The following is a 16,274-nucleotide window of genomic DNA, read 5'->3' on the forward strand; positions in this document are numbered from 1 at the left end:
CACACACACACACACACACACACACACACACACACACACCTTTAACTATTAAAATATTCTAGTGCAGCCGAGGTGTTTTAAGACTTCCAGGTAAATCCTGGAAGTGTCTGTAAGGAGAGCCCATGGAGGAGTTACAGGGGAGGTGTAAGTGGGTATTGAAGTGTGTGCTTCCATAAACTCAGCAGGTCTTTGGTCAGAAAGCTTTTCCTCACACTTCTATGGGATCAGACACCGCTATCGCCACCTGGTGGCTTCAGGTAGAACTTCGGTCTGAGGCGCTGCCGCTTCAGCTTCATTTTTCTGATCTGGCAGCTACGTCCGTGCTTTGTATCGTCTCTGGAAGACGCTGAACCTGAACCAGCGTATGTGTCCCAGAAACACCAACAGCTAAAGCAGCTGCTGAAGAGGAGCTCACCTGAACTCACCTGAACCCCGTCAGCCTCACTGCTGGATGTGAGTGCAGCTGTGGACCTGAGGGCAGGTCGCACCTCAGTGAGTTTCGGGGACAGCTGACAGACACGCAGTGAGCATGTGCAGCAGGCGTGAAACAGGTGTTTGGACTGACGGTAAGCAGCAGCGGTCTGTGATTGGTTGCTTTTGCAGGAATACTTCAGCTTCCCTCTGAAGGGTAGACAGATGCTCGCTGAGGAGCGTTCCCGTCAGCCTGACTGTGGCGATTTGGCCGCTTCAGGGCGGAGCTTTATTACTGCTTTATTACTGGGAATTCACAGGAAGTCAGTGAAGCTCACCAAAATAAAAGCTCATTTTAGACGACAAAGATGTCTCAGTTTTTCACACTTCGGTTGAGTCGTTTAAATAGAAGCTGTTTGTCTCTGAGGAGCAGACCGAAGCCGGCCGGCTCTTCTCACACTGATGGAACTGAAACGATTGGTCAGTCGTAACAGGGCGTAGTTCTGTCAGCAGGTTCACTCAGTGCCTGCTGACTGAGCTGCTTGGCTGGCTTTAGCACAGGCAGGTGCAGCTCACCTGGATAGACGGTGTATTGACGGCTCTGCAGGCCTGCTTCTCTTGTGATGTGAAACAGGTGTGTGCACGTCAGTATAAATGTAATCCAGTATTTTAGCAGTCTGTACTCTGAGTCGGTGTGAGAATACTCGGTCTGAAGTTCGCTGCGTTTCTGTAAAAACCTGGAGGTGAGAGCAGTCTGTGGTCTGTGTTTTTGTTCCTGTTGGTTTACTGAGTTTAGTAAAACAGTTTTTCCTCCCTGTTTGTCACAAAATTTAAAAGGGGAAACCAAATCCCATCTGTGAGAGAGCAACACAATCAGATAGAGACAACCCGGACGCCCGCAGAGAGCTCCAGATGTTCCTCTCATGTAAACAACAGCTTTACCATCGACCCATTTTCTCTTTTTGGCACCCCGGCGCGTTCCCACGAGACGAGGAAGAGGGGAGGGAGGAGGCTGCGAGTGGAGGGATACTCCACGGAGCCGACGCCGCTCGACAGACTTTGAAGGGATGAAGCCTCGGGAGGAAGGAGAAGGCCTCGGCTCTTTCCCCGGAGCCGCTGAAATAAGCCGATCACAGGGAGAGGCGGGACAACGGGCTGCTCTGTTTTACAGACATCAGTCGTCTCACACGCAGCCACGGTATTTATGGAAATCAGGTCTGAAAAATCAGGTCTCAATTTCATGTCACATGACGGTGTGAACGCCAGTGTAACGCTCGCCTTCCTCAGTGTTGCATTATGGGTTGTTTGCAGGCTGTTTGCAGGATTTTATAGTATCTCATCAAACACACACACACTGCCTGTGAAGTCATCTACAAATGCTGTTATTACACAAAGTATATTCAAACGTTAACTGTGACGCCTCTCCCTGCACTGATCACATGTGTGCGAGCGTCTCACGCAGTCAGCCTCTGACCACGGACGCAGCGAGGCCTGGCTTTAAATTGAAGACCACCACTATTATTATTATTATTATAATTACCATTATTGTTATTGTTATAGTCATACAGGTTTTTTAAAATGGGTCAGAAAATACTCTGAATTTCAATTAAATGTAAAAATATATAGCTGCATGTAAAGAAGTGTCTCCATGGAAACGATATTCAGCCCGAGCCTGTTCCTGTAAACAGCCGTCCCATTGGCTTAGAGTGAGTCTGGTTTAGTAACACACGTTTGTAAGAACGTTCCCACACGTATCAGTACATGAGGCTCTGGAGTACCCCAGCGGCTGATGTTAGATCCCTGCTAGAGCCTCGTGTTTGAAGCGAACATGTTCCTGAAAACACTCCGTGTTGTAAACGCGGTTTTTAAGCTCCACTGATCGCAGCGTGAAAGCGTTCTGCTTTCTGCTCACGTGTCGTACAGCAGGCGCTCCCAGAGGTTATCAGCAGAGCCACCAGCACAGAGGCAAAAAACAAAGGCCGCTTGTATCTGTGATGTGAGGAGAAACCACGGCGACAGGTGTGGTCGCCAAGGTGATGCAGGCTTGTGCAGATTTGCAAAGTTCTGATTAAAGACGAGGCCGAAGAAGCTTCTGGACTTTTGTTTCATCCAAGGGATCATGAGATCCTGTCAGGTGACGTGTCACACATGCATCACACACATTCAATTCAATTCAATAAAACTTTATTGATCCTGAAGGTTGACCCCGAAGGAAATTAGGTTAGGGCTGCCGACCTTTGCCAGCGCCGACTTACCCTTCTGACCATACATACATTACACAACCATCACATGGGGAAGACAGGTCAGAGAGGTATAACAATGGAAAATGCACCACATGAGGAAAGATAAGGAGAAAAAAATAACTCCCCCCAGACTGAGCTCCAGCAGGGAGATCAGTTTGAGAACAGAAAAACACCTCTGCACATGAAACACTCTAAATACACCAAAGAAACACATGACAAGCAGCAGGGGGGGTAAAGGTGAGAGACAGCCGAATTAGACAGCACATCCGGGCCTGCGTGCGCTGGTCTCCTTGATCCACCGTCAGCATCGGAAGGGGATAAGCGTCGAAGGCGTTTGGAAAGGGAGGGGGGATGAGTGTGTGCATATCAGTGTATATGTATATGTGTGCGTGTCCAGAGTTCAGCTGACACAGTGTCCTTCGCCCTGCCAGGCTAAGTAAACAGTCTTCCAGCCAACCCAGGTGGCCTTGTAGGGAATGGGAAGGAACAGGGTGTTGTTGTTCGGCTCCAGCCTTGAGCCCACAGCTGGCGCCGAGAGGGTCTCCTCATGAAGTGATGGTGGTTTTTACTTTAGTGCGAACAGCTCATATGAATTTCAAAGCAGTTCTACGGTCCAACACTGGTCTCTCAATCTCCCGTTGGAGAGCCGCGAGCTTTCTATGATGTTATCAAACTTGCGTTCCGTGATGTTGTCGTTCTTTTTGCTCAAAGAGCAGGTTCTGAGAACTCACGACCGCAGTGCACTTCCCCAAGATGTGATCGAATTTGCGCTCAGAGGTGTTATTCGAGCGAGCCCCTCCAGATGTAATCCAGTTTTTCACTCAGAGGTCTTGTTCTGAGTGTTCACGGCAGCCGTAGCCTCTCCAAGATCTTCTCCGTGCTGACTCAATGAGCCCATTTTGAGAAACTGACGCCTCTCCCATTGTTCCAATCCCAGCGGGCAGCCTTGTGGGGGTTTGAACAGCCGGTTCCGCTTCCTTAATTCTTCGATAAGTCAGGGCCAAGCCAGCTCCGATCAGCCAGAACCCTGTTACCATGGTTCCGAATAGGTAGATATCTTCAGCACTCAGGCTCACCCGAGCCCGAACTTCTCGTTGAGAAAGGGGTGTTGATTGCATTTAGGGACCAGTTGATCAAATCCATAATTCTCTTTTAGGTTTTAGAGAACAGACTGTGAGAGAGTGTTCAGGGAAAGTAATACAAAAAACACGAGACGAGACAAGGACATAAGAGGCTAAGCAGGGAAGCTAAGGGAGAGGAGGAGGAGGAGAAAAGTGCGACCACCTTCGTCAAGAGCAAGAGTGGTCGCACGCACACACAGGCACGCGCACACATGTAGCACGCACACACACACGCTGCGTGTGTGCGTGTGCAGGTGTAGTTAATGTGTGCGTGTGTTTGTGTTTCCGAGCCGCGGGGCTCGTTCTTCTCTCTGGCAGTTATTGTAGCAAATTCAGTGTCAATTGATGAGCTCCCCGGGGTGGACGGGTCCACAGAGGGGCTGTTTGGCTGCGCTCGCGGCCCCCGAGCTGTTTATTTCTCCCCACTCATCAACAGAAGCACCGGGAGGAAGTAATAACGGAGGGGGAGGAGGAGGGAGAACAAAGGAGAGGAAGGGCTGTAAAATATGAAGATGAGAAAGGAGGAGATTAGTTTTGCTCTTGGAGACGAGATGAAGAGTTTGACCTCGGTGGAGTCGCCCGTTCGTGGCCGTTAGCTTCAGCGCGTGCTGCAGCTCGGACGCTGCTTTAAAAAGCGCTCGGACAGTAACGCGTCAGCGTCTGCCTTACGTTCGCTGACGCGTGACGTGTGTCAAAGTGGACGTGGCCTGAAACGTGAGGAGCTGCGCCTCTGTGGCTTCCACCGCTCGCTCCGTCTCCCCATTCATCATCTCTAATGAGGCAGAGCGCGCTCAGAGAGACTGAAATATCTCCCTCAGCGGTGGGAGCCACAGTCCTCGCACCGTCCTCCTCCACCCGTCATATATGATGCATCTGCCCCGAGCAAGGCCTCATGGGAAATCTAAGCTGAGAAATGCCTCTTAGTGCTTGAATACATGCGATGTAGTTTCTTCTGTCAAACAAAGAAACTGTGGGCTGCTCGGGCCTGTGTTTAAGCAGGTAAACAGCCAATGAGAGCAGAGCCACGGTCACACACACAAGCTCGTGTTTTAATGTCAGAGATGCTTTCTGTTGCCAGTGTGTGCCTCAAACAGCCTGCGGGCTCATTTCTGTCCAAGGTTGTACTTAAGTCTGACGTCATCAGCCGTCGTCTTCGGTTCCCAAACTCAAAGAAACACTGACATCACTGAGAGATTCTCTCATCCAATAAAATGATCAGTGTGGCTGCTCTCACAGGTGTTCCAATAACCTTAAACATCTGGGCACAGAGAAGAGGTTAGCAGTTAGCTGAGCTAGTTTCCATCTGCAGATCATACACGCTGATGTGACTGAGGGATTGATCCAACTGTGAGCACAGACGAAAACCAGCAGCGACGTTTGCAGGGTTACTGAGTGGAGCTAAACAATGCCCATAATAATGTGCTACGGTTAGATATACATGATGGAAAGACTTTAGCGCAGTGAAGGTGGAGGATGAGCGTTGACTTTTTTCCACTCAGTAAAAGTATACGGGAGGTCCTGATGGGCGGAGCCAACTGACATCACACTGCAGGGACAGCAGCAGGTTCAAGCTTCAGCTTTTATTCTCATATACAGACAAACAGTGTAGCAGCGTTCACCTGGAATGAAATCGCTCGCTTTACATGAACATACAGAAAGTGTACAGGTATATTAAGAAAGAAAATAATAATAAAATAATAAAGTAATAAATATTAAGAGAATTAAAACTATTTTTGGTATTTACAGGTTGTGCAAAACTTGTGCAGTTAGGATTTAAAATGGTTTAAAGTGGCAGTGGGTGGAGTCCAGTAACTGTAGTGAGTGTGTGCAGCCTGATGGCTTGTGGGTAGAAGCCATGTCTTGATGCGTGCTCAGTCATCCAGGTAAGTAAATCTGGACGTTTTCAGTTACGTGTTGTTTGTGCCGACACAGAAGGAAAATATGAATGTTCGTGATGTTCCTCGTGGGGACGCAGCAGCGCCACAGCGCTTGTGTGGGCGTGTCCAGGTGTGATTGTGGAAACGAAGAGTCTGAAAAGTTCCTCAAAGTTTGGAGGAAAAGGTACAGCAGCATGTTTTAGCTGATTAAACAGGATCACATACTCATTTCTAGGCCAGATGTTTGTCAGATGTTTGTTGATAACCAGCATTAAATTTACCTGTAGGAGATGTTCCTGCTAAACCGAGCAGACGGCTTCCATCTGACAGCGTCTGAATCAGATAAAGGTTATCAGGAAGGAGAACGAGGACGCCTCCAGCAGAGCGACGCCGTGAGCTGAGAGGACTTCCTGCTGCTCCCCTGTGCTCGCTTCAGTCTCCATCAGACTGGACGTTACGATGGTTAAATCCTTCTGAGAGGGGAGACCTGGACTAAACTAAAGCTCGCTCGTGTCACTTCCTGTCGTCTCCTCTGAACGTGACTCAAAGCGACTTACTTTGTGACATGTGGTTAAAACCACTCAGCAGAGGTGAGGAGGCACTGAGCATGCTCTGTCAGCGGGGAGGGCCGAGGAGAGGGAGGGCCGAGGAGAGGCCAGGCCTCAGCCATCTGAGGAGGTTGTCGCTACCCGATCCGTACCGGAAACCCAATGTTGGCAAAGAGAGGAAGTGACATAAGATTTGTGCATGCAGGGTACGGATCGGGTAGCGACAGGGTCTCTGGGAGAAGACCGCCAAGCCCGTCCAGTCGTCACACACATTTAAAACGTGACGAGGACTCATTGATGACCGCTGAGCCGTCTCCTCTGACTGACGTGTTTGGAGGCTGCTTCAGCAGGACGACCCCGGTCCATCACCCACTCACGCTGTCACTTTTCATTAACGGCCACGGGGGCGTGTTTGAGCGCCGTGAAGCTTCACGACCGCCACGAGCTCTGATTCCAAATTACAGAGGGGACAGCATGATTGATGACTTGTTGGTGGTGATTAGATGGCTGAAAACTGTCTGCACTGCAGGCTGAACAGTCAGGAAGCATCGCGCTGAGAGTTACTTTCCTGCCGACGAGCCCGATTACAGAGGAGAGGGTCGACCATCGAGCTGTGAGAGTACAGATGCTCTTCCAGGCTCCACGCAGCATCGCTGCCTGCTAACAGGCTAATTACGTTTACAAATTATTATTAATGTTTACTAAAGTCAGGCGTTTGTGATCTGACACACGTTTATGTTCTTTATGTGTTTTTGATGGTTCAGACATACAATACATACAATTGCTGTCATGGCAATAGTGAGACAGATCACACTAAGCATCCACGTCATCCTTACAAACCAGTTTTTAACCAATGAATCAAAAGATGAATTATGTCAAGAGACTCACAAAGACTGTACATAAAAGATGGACCACCCAGTGGTCGCGGTCTTGTTGTGAAGACTCAGTGTTAGCGTGTAGACATCTGCCATGTTGGTTTCTTTAGAGCCAGAACTCAGTTTAGCTAAGTTATCAGCTGATCACACCGATCCCTGCTCCTCAGTAACATCCTGATAACATCCTCGAACTTCACCTCACAGCAGCCATATTGCTGGTCACGTGATGTCATTAAAAATGCTCCAACAGCACCAACACGGCCCAGTTAGCTGAGGTGAAGCCTAGCTAGCAGCTACAGCAGTGTCACCATCAGCCTGTCAGTCAAAGAGGCCACGCCTCTAATAATGCAAACAGATGAGGTATGAACACCCCGCAGGTGTTACGAAGGGGACTTTGTATCAGGCTGTAAACGTGCTCATTAGCTTAACATGTGACTGAGTCACTGCTGGACATTAAAGCATCACAGCTGTTGGTCCATCAGACCTTCACTGTGTCGGTTAAATGTGATGATCAACCTCCTCCCTTTCACGCCAAACGTGAGCCCAGAATAGGAGCAGCAGGAGCGGGCCGTGTTTTAATTATTTCAGCCCTCAGCACCTGAGCAACTCCTCTCCTATGGGGAATGTTCTGATTCCGGTTTTGGTGCCTCCACATGAATTTTTCACAGTTCAATCTCACAGATGCTTGTTGTGACACAGCAGAAAGGCCTCGCACTCACAGAGAGTATCTGATGAGTCTGACAGCAGGCTGCAGTCCTACGCTGACACCGCCGAGACAAAAATACACCATCGCATTCACCACTCGTCTCGCTTCACCCAATTAAAGTCGGGTTCCTTGTAGCTTTGTGGTATCCATGGTAACTGTGCAGTCTCCACCTACGTTATAGAGAACCCGGGAAACAGGAAGTCACGCAAAACATCATTTATTGGGCGAAAAGCTGATTCATTGATGCTCTTTTAATAGTTTCATGTCTGAGAAGGACGTCTGTGGTTTGGAAACTTTTAGCTTTGACAAAAACATGAATTCCTGCAGCTTTTTTAATGATTTCAGCTGAATGCTCCCGAATGCTTTCAGTCTGAATGAGCAGAAACACTGAAATTAGCCACCTGCAGCATTTTGCTGTAAAATTAGAGGTCAACAAGCCAAGAATCAGCTGAACCTGGGAACATACATCCCACTGCTGCACAGCTCCAGGACACTGGGAGCTGTGGTTTCAGACAAGACGTGACTTAATGCAGCTGTGAGGTCATTTGTAGTATCTGTGATTGTATTTATGTATTTAAAGCACTGCAGGTGGTTTTTAATCAGACTGGCTTTTGACCCTTTGTTCGGTCAGACGGAGGCTGAAACACACGACAGTAGTCGAGCACCTTCCTCCCTCAGCTGTGATCAGACGCTCTCTGAGATTTACTGCCTGGTTTCTTTTCTGATTGGCTGCTTTGTCTCGTTCTTCACGCCTCCTGTCAGCTGACGGCCTCAGCGCCACAGGTCGCTGTAAATTACTCACAGCGAAGCTGTTTGGGGCTGACGCGTTCAGAAATATAGAAAACGGACGGTTTCATCATATGACGAGCTTCAGACCAAAGAAGATGAATGAAACCTGAAAGCCAATCGAACGTGGGAGCGGATCTGCAGTTTCAGGAGGAAAAACGGCAGATTAGTTTTCAGGTTTGGAAGCACTGTGCTGTTACGGCGGGTCATCGTTCCACAGCTTTGCAATGACTCTTGGACTCTTGTTGTGTTTCTGTGAGCATGCCTCGCCCATGGATGATGGATTGTGGGACAAACTGGGTGAAACTTCTCTTGTTCTAGTTCTTTACGACCAAAACCTTCAACACAACATCTGACAGCACGATGACCATGACTGCTTAGTTCTCATGTCATCCGTCAGTTGTGTCTGTGAGCAGAAACACTGACAAAAGCTGGATCTGCTGAGCTGCAGACGGAGTTTGGATGAACTGAGACTCAACCTGACACCAGGGACGTTTTTGTGGCGTTTGCATATTAGCTAACAACTTGTTAGTGCTCAGTCATTAACCGATGAGTTAACAGTTTCAGGAAGTGACATCATGGGAGTTGCATCCATGTTTGCATCCATGCTGATACATTCTTTTCTAGTTGTGTTGAAAAATGGTGAGAGAAGAAGTCGATTCCAGAAACGGCTGTACCTAACGGACCAATCACAGCTGTTGGAGGATTTTGGAGGGTTCATGATTACGACGCACTCACAGCTTAAAGCCTAGCCTTTCATAATTTTGTTACCTGATTTTTGTTTCTGAGGAAAGATTTGATCCACATATGAGGACATTAGTTTTACATTCTGATAGCACAGTGGCAGTATGACGTCCTCGTGTGGATTCAGGCCCTTGTAGAGCAAAATTTAGTATTTTGGTCTAAATAACCCAAAATGTGACGTCCACACATGTGGGCGGCAGGTCCTAGGAGGTTAAATGATCAGGCCTCATAGATACGCTGAGGATCATCTGCATATCAGTGAACGTGTATGCACAGTGGGGGGAGGAGCCTATCCCAGCTGTCATAGTGTGAGAGGTGGGGCGCACCCTGGACAGTCGTTGCAGTGCCACCACATGGAGACAGGCAGCTTTCACACTCATGATGAGCCAGTCTTGTGTCCCAGCTCTTCACCAGCTGAGATCGGTGGCGTGTTTCAGCCGGCGTGTTCGAGGGTTTCTCCTTCATCTGCTGCTTCCTGTCAGACGCTAATTCAAAGCCACCATTGTCACACTTTCTTCCTGTGAGACATCAGAGTTTGGACGTGCTGTAAATTGTCACCAAACGCTCTGAGGTGCAGTATGCTAATGCGCCCGACCCCGGGTCGACCGCTGCCGCCGCTGCCTTGGCTAATAAGCTCTTTCTGAGCGTGCTCACAAACACAGCACTTTCATATGGCCGGAGTGGAAAACGCCTCTGATGATGATGAAAGCGTCTCAGCCTCTTTCTGATTCATCCTCTCTCAAAGCAAGCTGTTTATATCTCATGTGATCAAACACGCTGAAATATGCATGATGTTTCTGCACGCGTCTGCGTTTCTACGGAGACTTTTTAATCACGTGGTTTCGAGGCGGAGGTCTGAGCTGTGTCAGCGTCTCAAACATGGTTTGTTTCTGCTGTGTGATGACGGTCAGGAGCTGAGGGCCGCTGCAGGTTTGCTGAAGCGTGTCGCTGAGGAGCCACTCGCTGTTTGGATCCATACTGGGCTGTTGCAGTTTGGTTTCTATGGATTCGTTGTTGATTCAGTTCCTGTTGGTATCAGGCAGCAGACTCGCAGTCATGTGACTCAACCAACAGAAGCGTCATGGCCGCAGCTCGCGATGACGCAGCGACGGTGACATCACCCGCTGACTTCGAGCGTTTTCAGGGTCTGACTGTCACTCACAAGTTCTTACCCAATGAGCATGCCCGGATAATCCTCTGTTGTAAGTGTTTGCAGAGGTCAGAGGTCAGAGACTCGTGTAGATTCAGCCGTCGCCATCTGGTGGCCTTCAGATGCAAAGACGTTTACGGCACTTCTGCGCTGGCTGCATTTTTCTGAACCACTGCGTCCGTGTTTTTGACCATCAGTGGCTTCATCGTGTCTAAGTCAGTTTTGTTGCCATGGTTACAGGTTCAAAATGGCGGCGTCTTCACTGTCTAACAGCAGTGGGAAACATTTTCAGATTCATGCACTGATCTTCACAGTAAATATGAAAACTGTCCTTCAGATTAGATCAGGTCCGCACAGAGCTCGTCCGTCCTCTTCCTCCGCTTCCTGTCTCGTCTCTTCCTGCTTCGCCATGTTTCCACGTCACAGTGTCAGCTCGGCAGTGTTTGTGAGACTTTCTCGTCCCGAGTAGCGCCCAGCTTCCTCTCAAAGTCAGAGCTCTTTTTCTGTGTTTCCTGTTCAGAGCGACATCAGAGGAAGTTTAAAGATTAGCATCGGTCTCTGCTCGGCGTCCCACGCAGGCCTTCGCTCCTCTGCCTCGCATTTATTTGAAGTCTGTTTTTTAGCTGGGAAGATAAAGGGTGGGACGTGAGGTCAGGGGTCCTCAGGGGAGCAGCGATCCTGTTTCTGTGTGTGGTGCACTGACGGTGGCATTTACAGCTCCTACAAAGACATAAAAGTCTCCGTCACACCTGACGTCCAAAGCCACTTCCTGCTTTTTTTAAACTGATGGTACTCATTGTTGGACAGAAGGAGGAGCGGCTAATGAGCCGAGCTGACCCAGAGCCACCTGTTGTCCCTGATCAGGTGGACTGTGAGGAGGCCGAAGGCTGCAGGTCCCTGTTTCATTTGCTTTAGACTCTGTACTTTTCAAAAATAAAACATATATTCTTTCTAGAAATTAATAACTGATCACTAATTACCACAAGCAACACGCTGAGAGGAGGCGGGCTGGTCACATGCTACTGAGCTGCTAATTAGCAGCTTAAGTCAATCTACAGCTCGCTGCTACTGCTCGAACATCCTCGACTGTTCGTCCTGACACGTTTAGCCTCCGGAGGCTTCGACAGGATGGGGCCCAGTCCTCCTGATCCTGACAGACCGGATCATTCTCTGGTGACTCTTTCAGGATTTGAAGGGACATTTTTCTGCTTTCAGCCACTTGAAACCTTTTCAGGCCAGCAGGAAGTCTCTGTAGTGTTTAAAATGTCATGTGACATCTGTGCAGCTGACGTTCAGACACCAGGTTTGTGCTGAAGTGACCTCACATCAGTTTACCTGCTGCCATGGTCACGAGCTGGGTCTGGACCGGTCTGTTGGGTTTATCAGTTTAAATCAGATCACAACATCCGTCACCTCCGCTTCTGCTGCTGCTGTGAGTATGTGGAGGCGTTTCTGTGGCGTCAGATTAAATCAGATGAAATTCTTCGATGATTAAACACAGAAACATGGTTTCATGTCTAACCCTGTTTTTAAAAAGTCATGTAGCTGAAACCGCTGCGCCCGCGACAGAGCGCCGCGCTCCTCTGCAGAACTGAGAGCTGTGACGGCTGCGCGGAGTCGGCGCCTGAATACCAAACGCCAAATGTTTAATTCATTTGTTGAATAAAATGTGGAGCTGCGGCAGCTCTCCTCCTCCTCCTCCTCCTCCTCCTCCTCCGCTCGCTGCACGGCAGCAGCTGAATGTGAGATGAGGCGTCGAGGCCGAAGCTTCAAACAGACTCCCGCCCGCTCGCCTTCTTCTTTACCCTCGTCTTCATGAAGCCCAGAAGGAACGTCACACACGACTGCTGAAGACCTCTGACAGAGTAAAAGTAGTCGAATACACTGAAGTATTTATCTCCGTTAATTAAGGAAATAAAATCACAGTCATTGAAAAGTCAAAATTAAGGAAAAAATATATTTTCATAAAAATCAAAACAAAGTTTCAAAAAAGTTTACTGTAAGTGAAAATCAGTAACAATTAATTATTAACACTGAGATAAAAGTGAAGACGAAAGTTTCACATCTGAGAAAAAGTTATTGAGAAAAAATGTAAAAAAAAAAATGTCAAAGAATATTTTAAAATTTATTAGAAAAAAATAATTGAGAAAAAGTTAAAAAGAAATTGAGAAAAAGGCCAAAATTGGTGAAAAAGGTAAAAATGTTAAATAATGAAGCTTCTTCTTGTGTGAAAGTGTTTACATGGCACCAAATCACAGCAGCAGTTTCCACAGTACAAGCAGATGACCCCTATGAGCAAGCACCAGGCGACAGTGGGAAGGAAAAACTCCCTTGTAACAGGAAGAAGCCTCGGGCACGTTGTGGAAAGCCCAACGTGTTTTGTGTAGATGTGAGAGGACAGCGTCACCGAGAGCAGCCTGGATTCGCTCTAACCTTTGTGCTCAGTCACAGACGTCTGTGACCCTGAGGTCACGCAGCCTCGGGAATGAGTCTCACCTGTGTGTCAGCTGTCAATCACAAAGCTCCAAAGGTGAGCCTAAGCTCCACTACGGCGTCTCCGAGCTGCACGCAAGCCAGCTCCCTGTATTTCTGGCCGAGTCGCCACACTCTGGATTTTAACGCTTCCTGGAATCCAGATATTCTCGTGATAACATAACCTTCACAGCTTTGCTCGTAAACAGGCAGTCAAACAAGTTCTGTAAGCCTGAGGTTAAACTCCGCCCACACATGGACACGTGGAAGCAGCCGTGATGAATACAGCAGCGTTATTACACAGGACGCATGTTCAGGGCTTCATCCTTCACGTGTCGTTCCTCGTTGTGTCTGTAGTTCCGTGTTTGGCTCCATCCGTCGTCCTCTGGGATCTTCTGTCTGCAGGACTGAAGTGTTCCAGCGTGAAACTGAAAGCTCACTCACGCTGCTCTTCAGCTTCATGTTTGATTTAATAGTTTGGAATAAAAACATGGAGCACAAATAAAACTGAGCTCAGGAATCTTCCTTGAAGTGCACACCTGTGCGCTCGATGTCCGCTCTCTGTCTTCTTCTTTTGTGCTGGTTCTTGAGCAGCTGTTTCTGTATGAAAGATGGGCGTAACCTCTGTGATGTCATACACTCGAGACTGGATCGAGTGTATGACATCACTCTCATCGCCTTTTTGATTCTTGAAGCCGGACGGGCCAAGCAGTGGATACACCTGTAAGCCCACAGGATTCCTATTGGCTGGTGATTTCTCAGCCACTAACCAATGAGCATGCAACGCTCCGTTCTGCGGGAGACGATGACAAAATGTTTCATTCAGCATGTCTATCCTAACCCAACCAATCACAGCAGATGGCCCCGCCCCTCCCTGAGCCTGGTTCTGCTGGAGGTTTCTTCCTGTTAAAAGGGAGTTTTTCCTTCCCACTGTCGCCAAAGTGCTGCTCATAGGGGGTCATGTGATTGTTGGGTTTTTCTCTGTGTGTATTATTGCAGGTCGACCTAACAATATAAATAGGGGTGGGGTTTTTATAATTGATTTATCGATTAAAATCGATTCATTAAAATCCTGAATCGATTTTTTTAATATAAATTTATTTTGCCCGAAATGCCAGAATCTCTGGTGACACCTCACAAAATTTCAAGAACCACCAAACAGCTAAGACAGTAAATGAGAGCAGTTACAGGGATTCTGCACAAAGACGTAAACACACAGGCGACCCGCGGATCAGAATCAGTGAGATGTCGCCTTTCTCACGGTCGGGGCTGAAAGCCGACAGCTCGCTGATCCTGATGTGTCGGCTGGTCGCGCTTTGTGTTCACGCCCTTTATGCGCCGATTCTAAAGCTGTTCGTTTCCAAACAATATTGACCGAACCAGCAGCAAAAGAAGATCCAAACTACGCTTCACATAAACATCGTCATGGATTCACTCTGACTTTTACTGTTTTGCTTCCACCAGGATAAAATCACACTTCATGCACAGCTCTCTCTCTCTCTCTGTTTTCTGCATTATTCGCTTGCTTGTTACGCACAAGTCTGCCGTTGTTTACAGGCTGTCAGCCGACGTTTTTTTTTTCGATTTATATACTTCCGAAAAGAAAACCTCATTTCTGCCGTTCAATACTGAACAAATTTAAACTTTTTAAAATTATGCAAAATGCAAAACGCTGTGTCTCTAATAAAACCGCTGTAACTTCAGAGGTGATGTTCATATGCTGATTAATGGTTTTCTTTCGTTTTTGATCGACTGCAGAATATTTTTATAAAATCCCAGGAAAGGAAAATCTCCTTCATGTGTTTCTGTTTTATCTTCAGCTACTTTGACACAAAGGCCTTTGCTGTGATGCTCACACCTTTGATAAAGTCTTGCATGTGTCAGCTTCCTTTTTATAGATACAAAAATATGTAAATGTGCTGATCTGAATGATAATATTTCTGACTGTCAAAATTTCCCAGATTCAAATCGAATTGAATTGAATTAAATCGAATCGATTCGGGACCTTGTGAATCGGAATTGAATCGATTCTAGAAATCAGTGACGACACCCAGCCCTAAATATAAAGCACCTTGAGGCGACTGTTATTGTGATTTGGTGCTGTATGAATAAAATTTTATTGAATTGACTTGCGTACGACCTGAAACCACCTGCGCCTACAAACAGGAAGCCTCCCAAAGACTTCTATAGGACCAGAAAGCTTTGTCAACGGCAGGTATCGCCCCCTGGTGGCTGTCAAAGAAAATGCAGGTGTGAGGTCCCTGAATGTGACTATAACTAACATCAGACTCAGACAAACTACTGAAGGGAAAGTAAATATGTTTTCATTGTTTAATGTGAAATTATTGCCAGTGTGGTGAACGTCTCACATTTTATCTTACACAGCTGCTAAAGCTGATTATTGATGACTCCTGGTGGTCACAGTGACGAGGTCATCCGTGATTTATTTACCTCTGAGATCACATCAGTACTGAACACCTGTGTCTCGTCTCAGCTGATGAAATGCTGCTAATGAGCGACTGTCATTTGTTTCATGGTTCGCTGCTCGGTCGCTCGGGTGAGCTGAAACGGTGGAACAAACGTAAGATCTGAAGCTTTCCTGACGGCGTGGCGAGGAGAAGAAGAGCTCCGGCTGAGTGTTTCTCTGTCAGTGACATTTATTGAAGGCAGCCTGCAGCTCTGACACTGTTAAGGCGACTGTGCGCGGAGATGTCGGCGGTTTCGTGAAATGTCAGGAGAGCAGAGTCCTCCTTCTTCTTCTGCACTTTCGTCCTCTCAGACTTTAACCTTTAGGACGAGCTCGGGGCCAAACCTCTAATAACGCTGTTTCTGAAAGGTTAAAGCCATTGCCGATAAAACGGATAAATTATACTTTTTAAGGCTGCTGCAGTTCAGGAAGCTGATGACTCTGAGTTAATTGTGCCCTTTGTTTTGTCTGCTCAGGTGGAATCTGTATCGCTCAGTCCCTGAAGATCCCTCACGACCACAAACCCTCCGACTTCGATAAAATCATCCGCCAGCTGCTGGACACTCGGTACGCCAGGGCGGTCATCCTGTTCGCCTCCGATGAAGACATCAGGTAATAACCCTGCTGAGGTAACGTGCAAAAGTTAAATACGTGACCTGAATCATCGTCTTCAGCTCAGGATGAGAGAAAACGTCAGGACTGTGTTAGTGCCAGCAAACACAATGCTACGTTTTTCCTTTGCTATATTTAATGTATTCCGATGGATTTTTATTGGATGCTCAGCACATCAGGACTCTTCCAGCCGTACCCTCCATCCACTGAGAGGAAGTAAAAATGTTTGGGATAATGAGCACGACCCTGAGGCAGGAGCTCC

General features: G+C 47.7%; 1 protein-coding gene across 5 annotated transcripts in view; it reads left to right on the plus strand.

Moving 5' to 3' along the window:
* The window catches only part of LOC102289652 (metabotropic glutamate receptor 7), a 176,723-nt gene that overhangs the window by 67,438 nt on the left and 93,011 nt on the right, over positions 1-16,274 (plus strand). For all 5 annotated transcript variants that reach the window (XM_042228191.1, XM_042228188.1, XM_042228187.1 and 2 more), the window contains exon 3: positions 15,877-16,012. In XM_042228191.1, coding sequence (XP_042084125.1) covers positions 15,877-16,012 — 136 coding nt within the window. The remainder of the gene's footprint in view (positions 1-15,876; positions 16,013-16,274) is intronic.

This window comes from Haplochromis burtoni, unplaced genomic scaffold (assembly GCF_018398535.1).
Source record: "Haplochromis burtoni strain Fernald_Lab_line unplaced genomic scaffold, NCSU_Asbu1 Contig_310, whole genome shotgun sequence".
In the NCBI taxonomy this organism is placed as follows: domain Eukaryota; kingdom Metazoa; phylum Chordata; class Actinopteri; order Cichliformes; family Cichlidae; genus Haplochromis; species Haplochromis burtoni.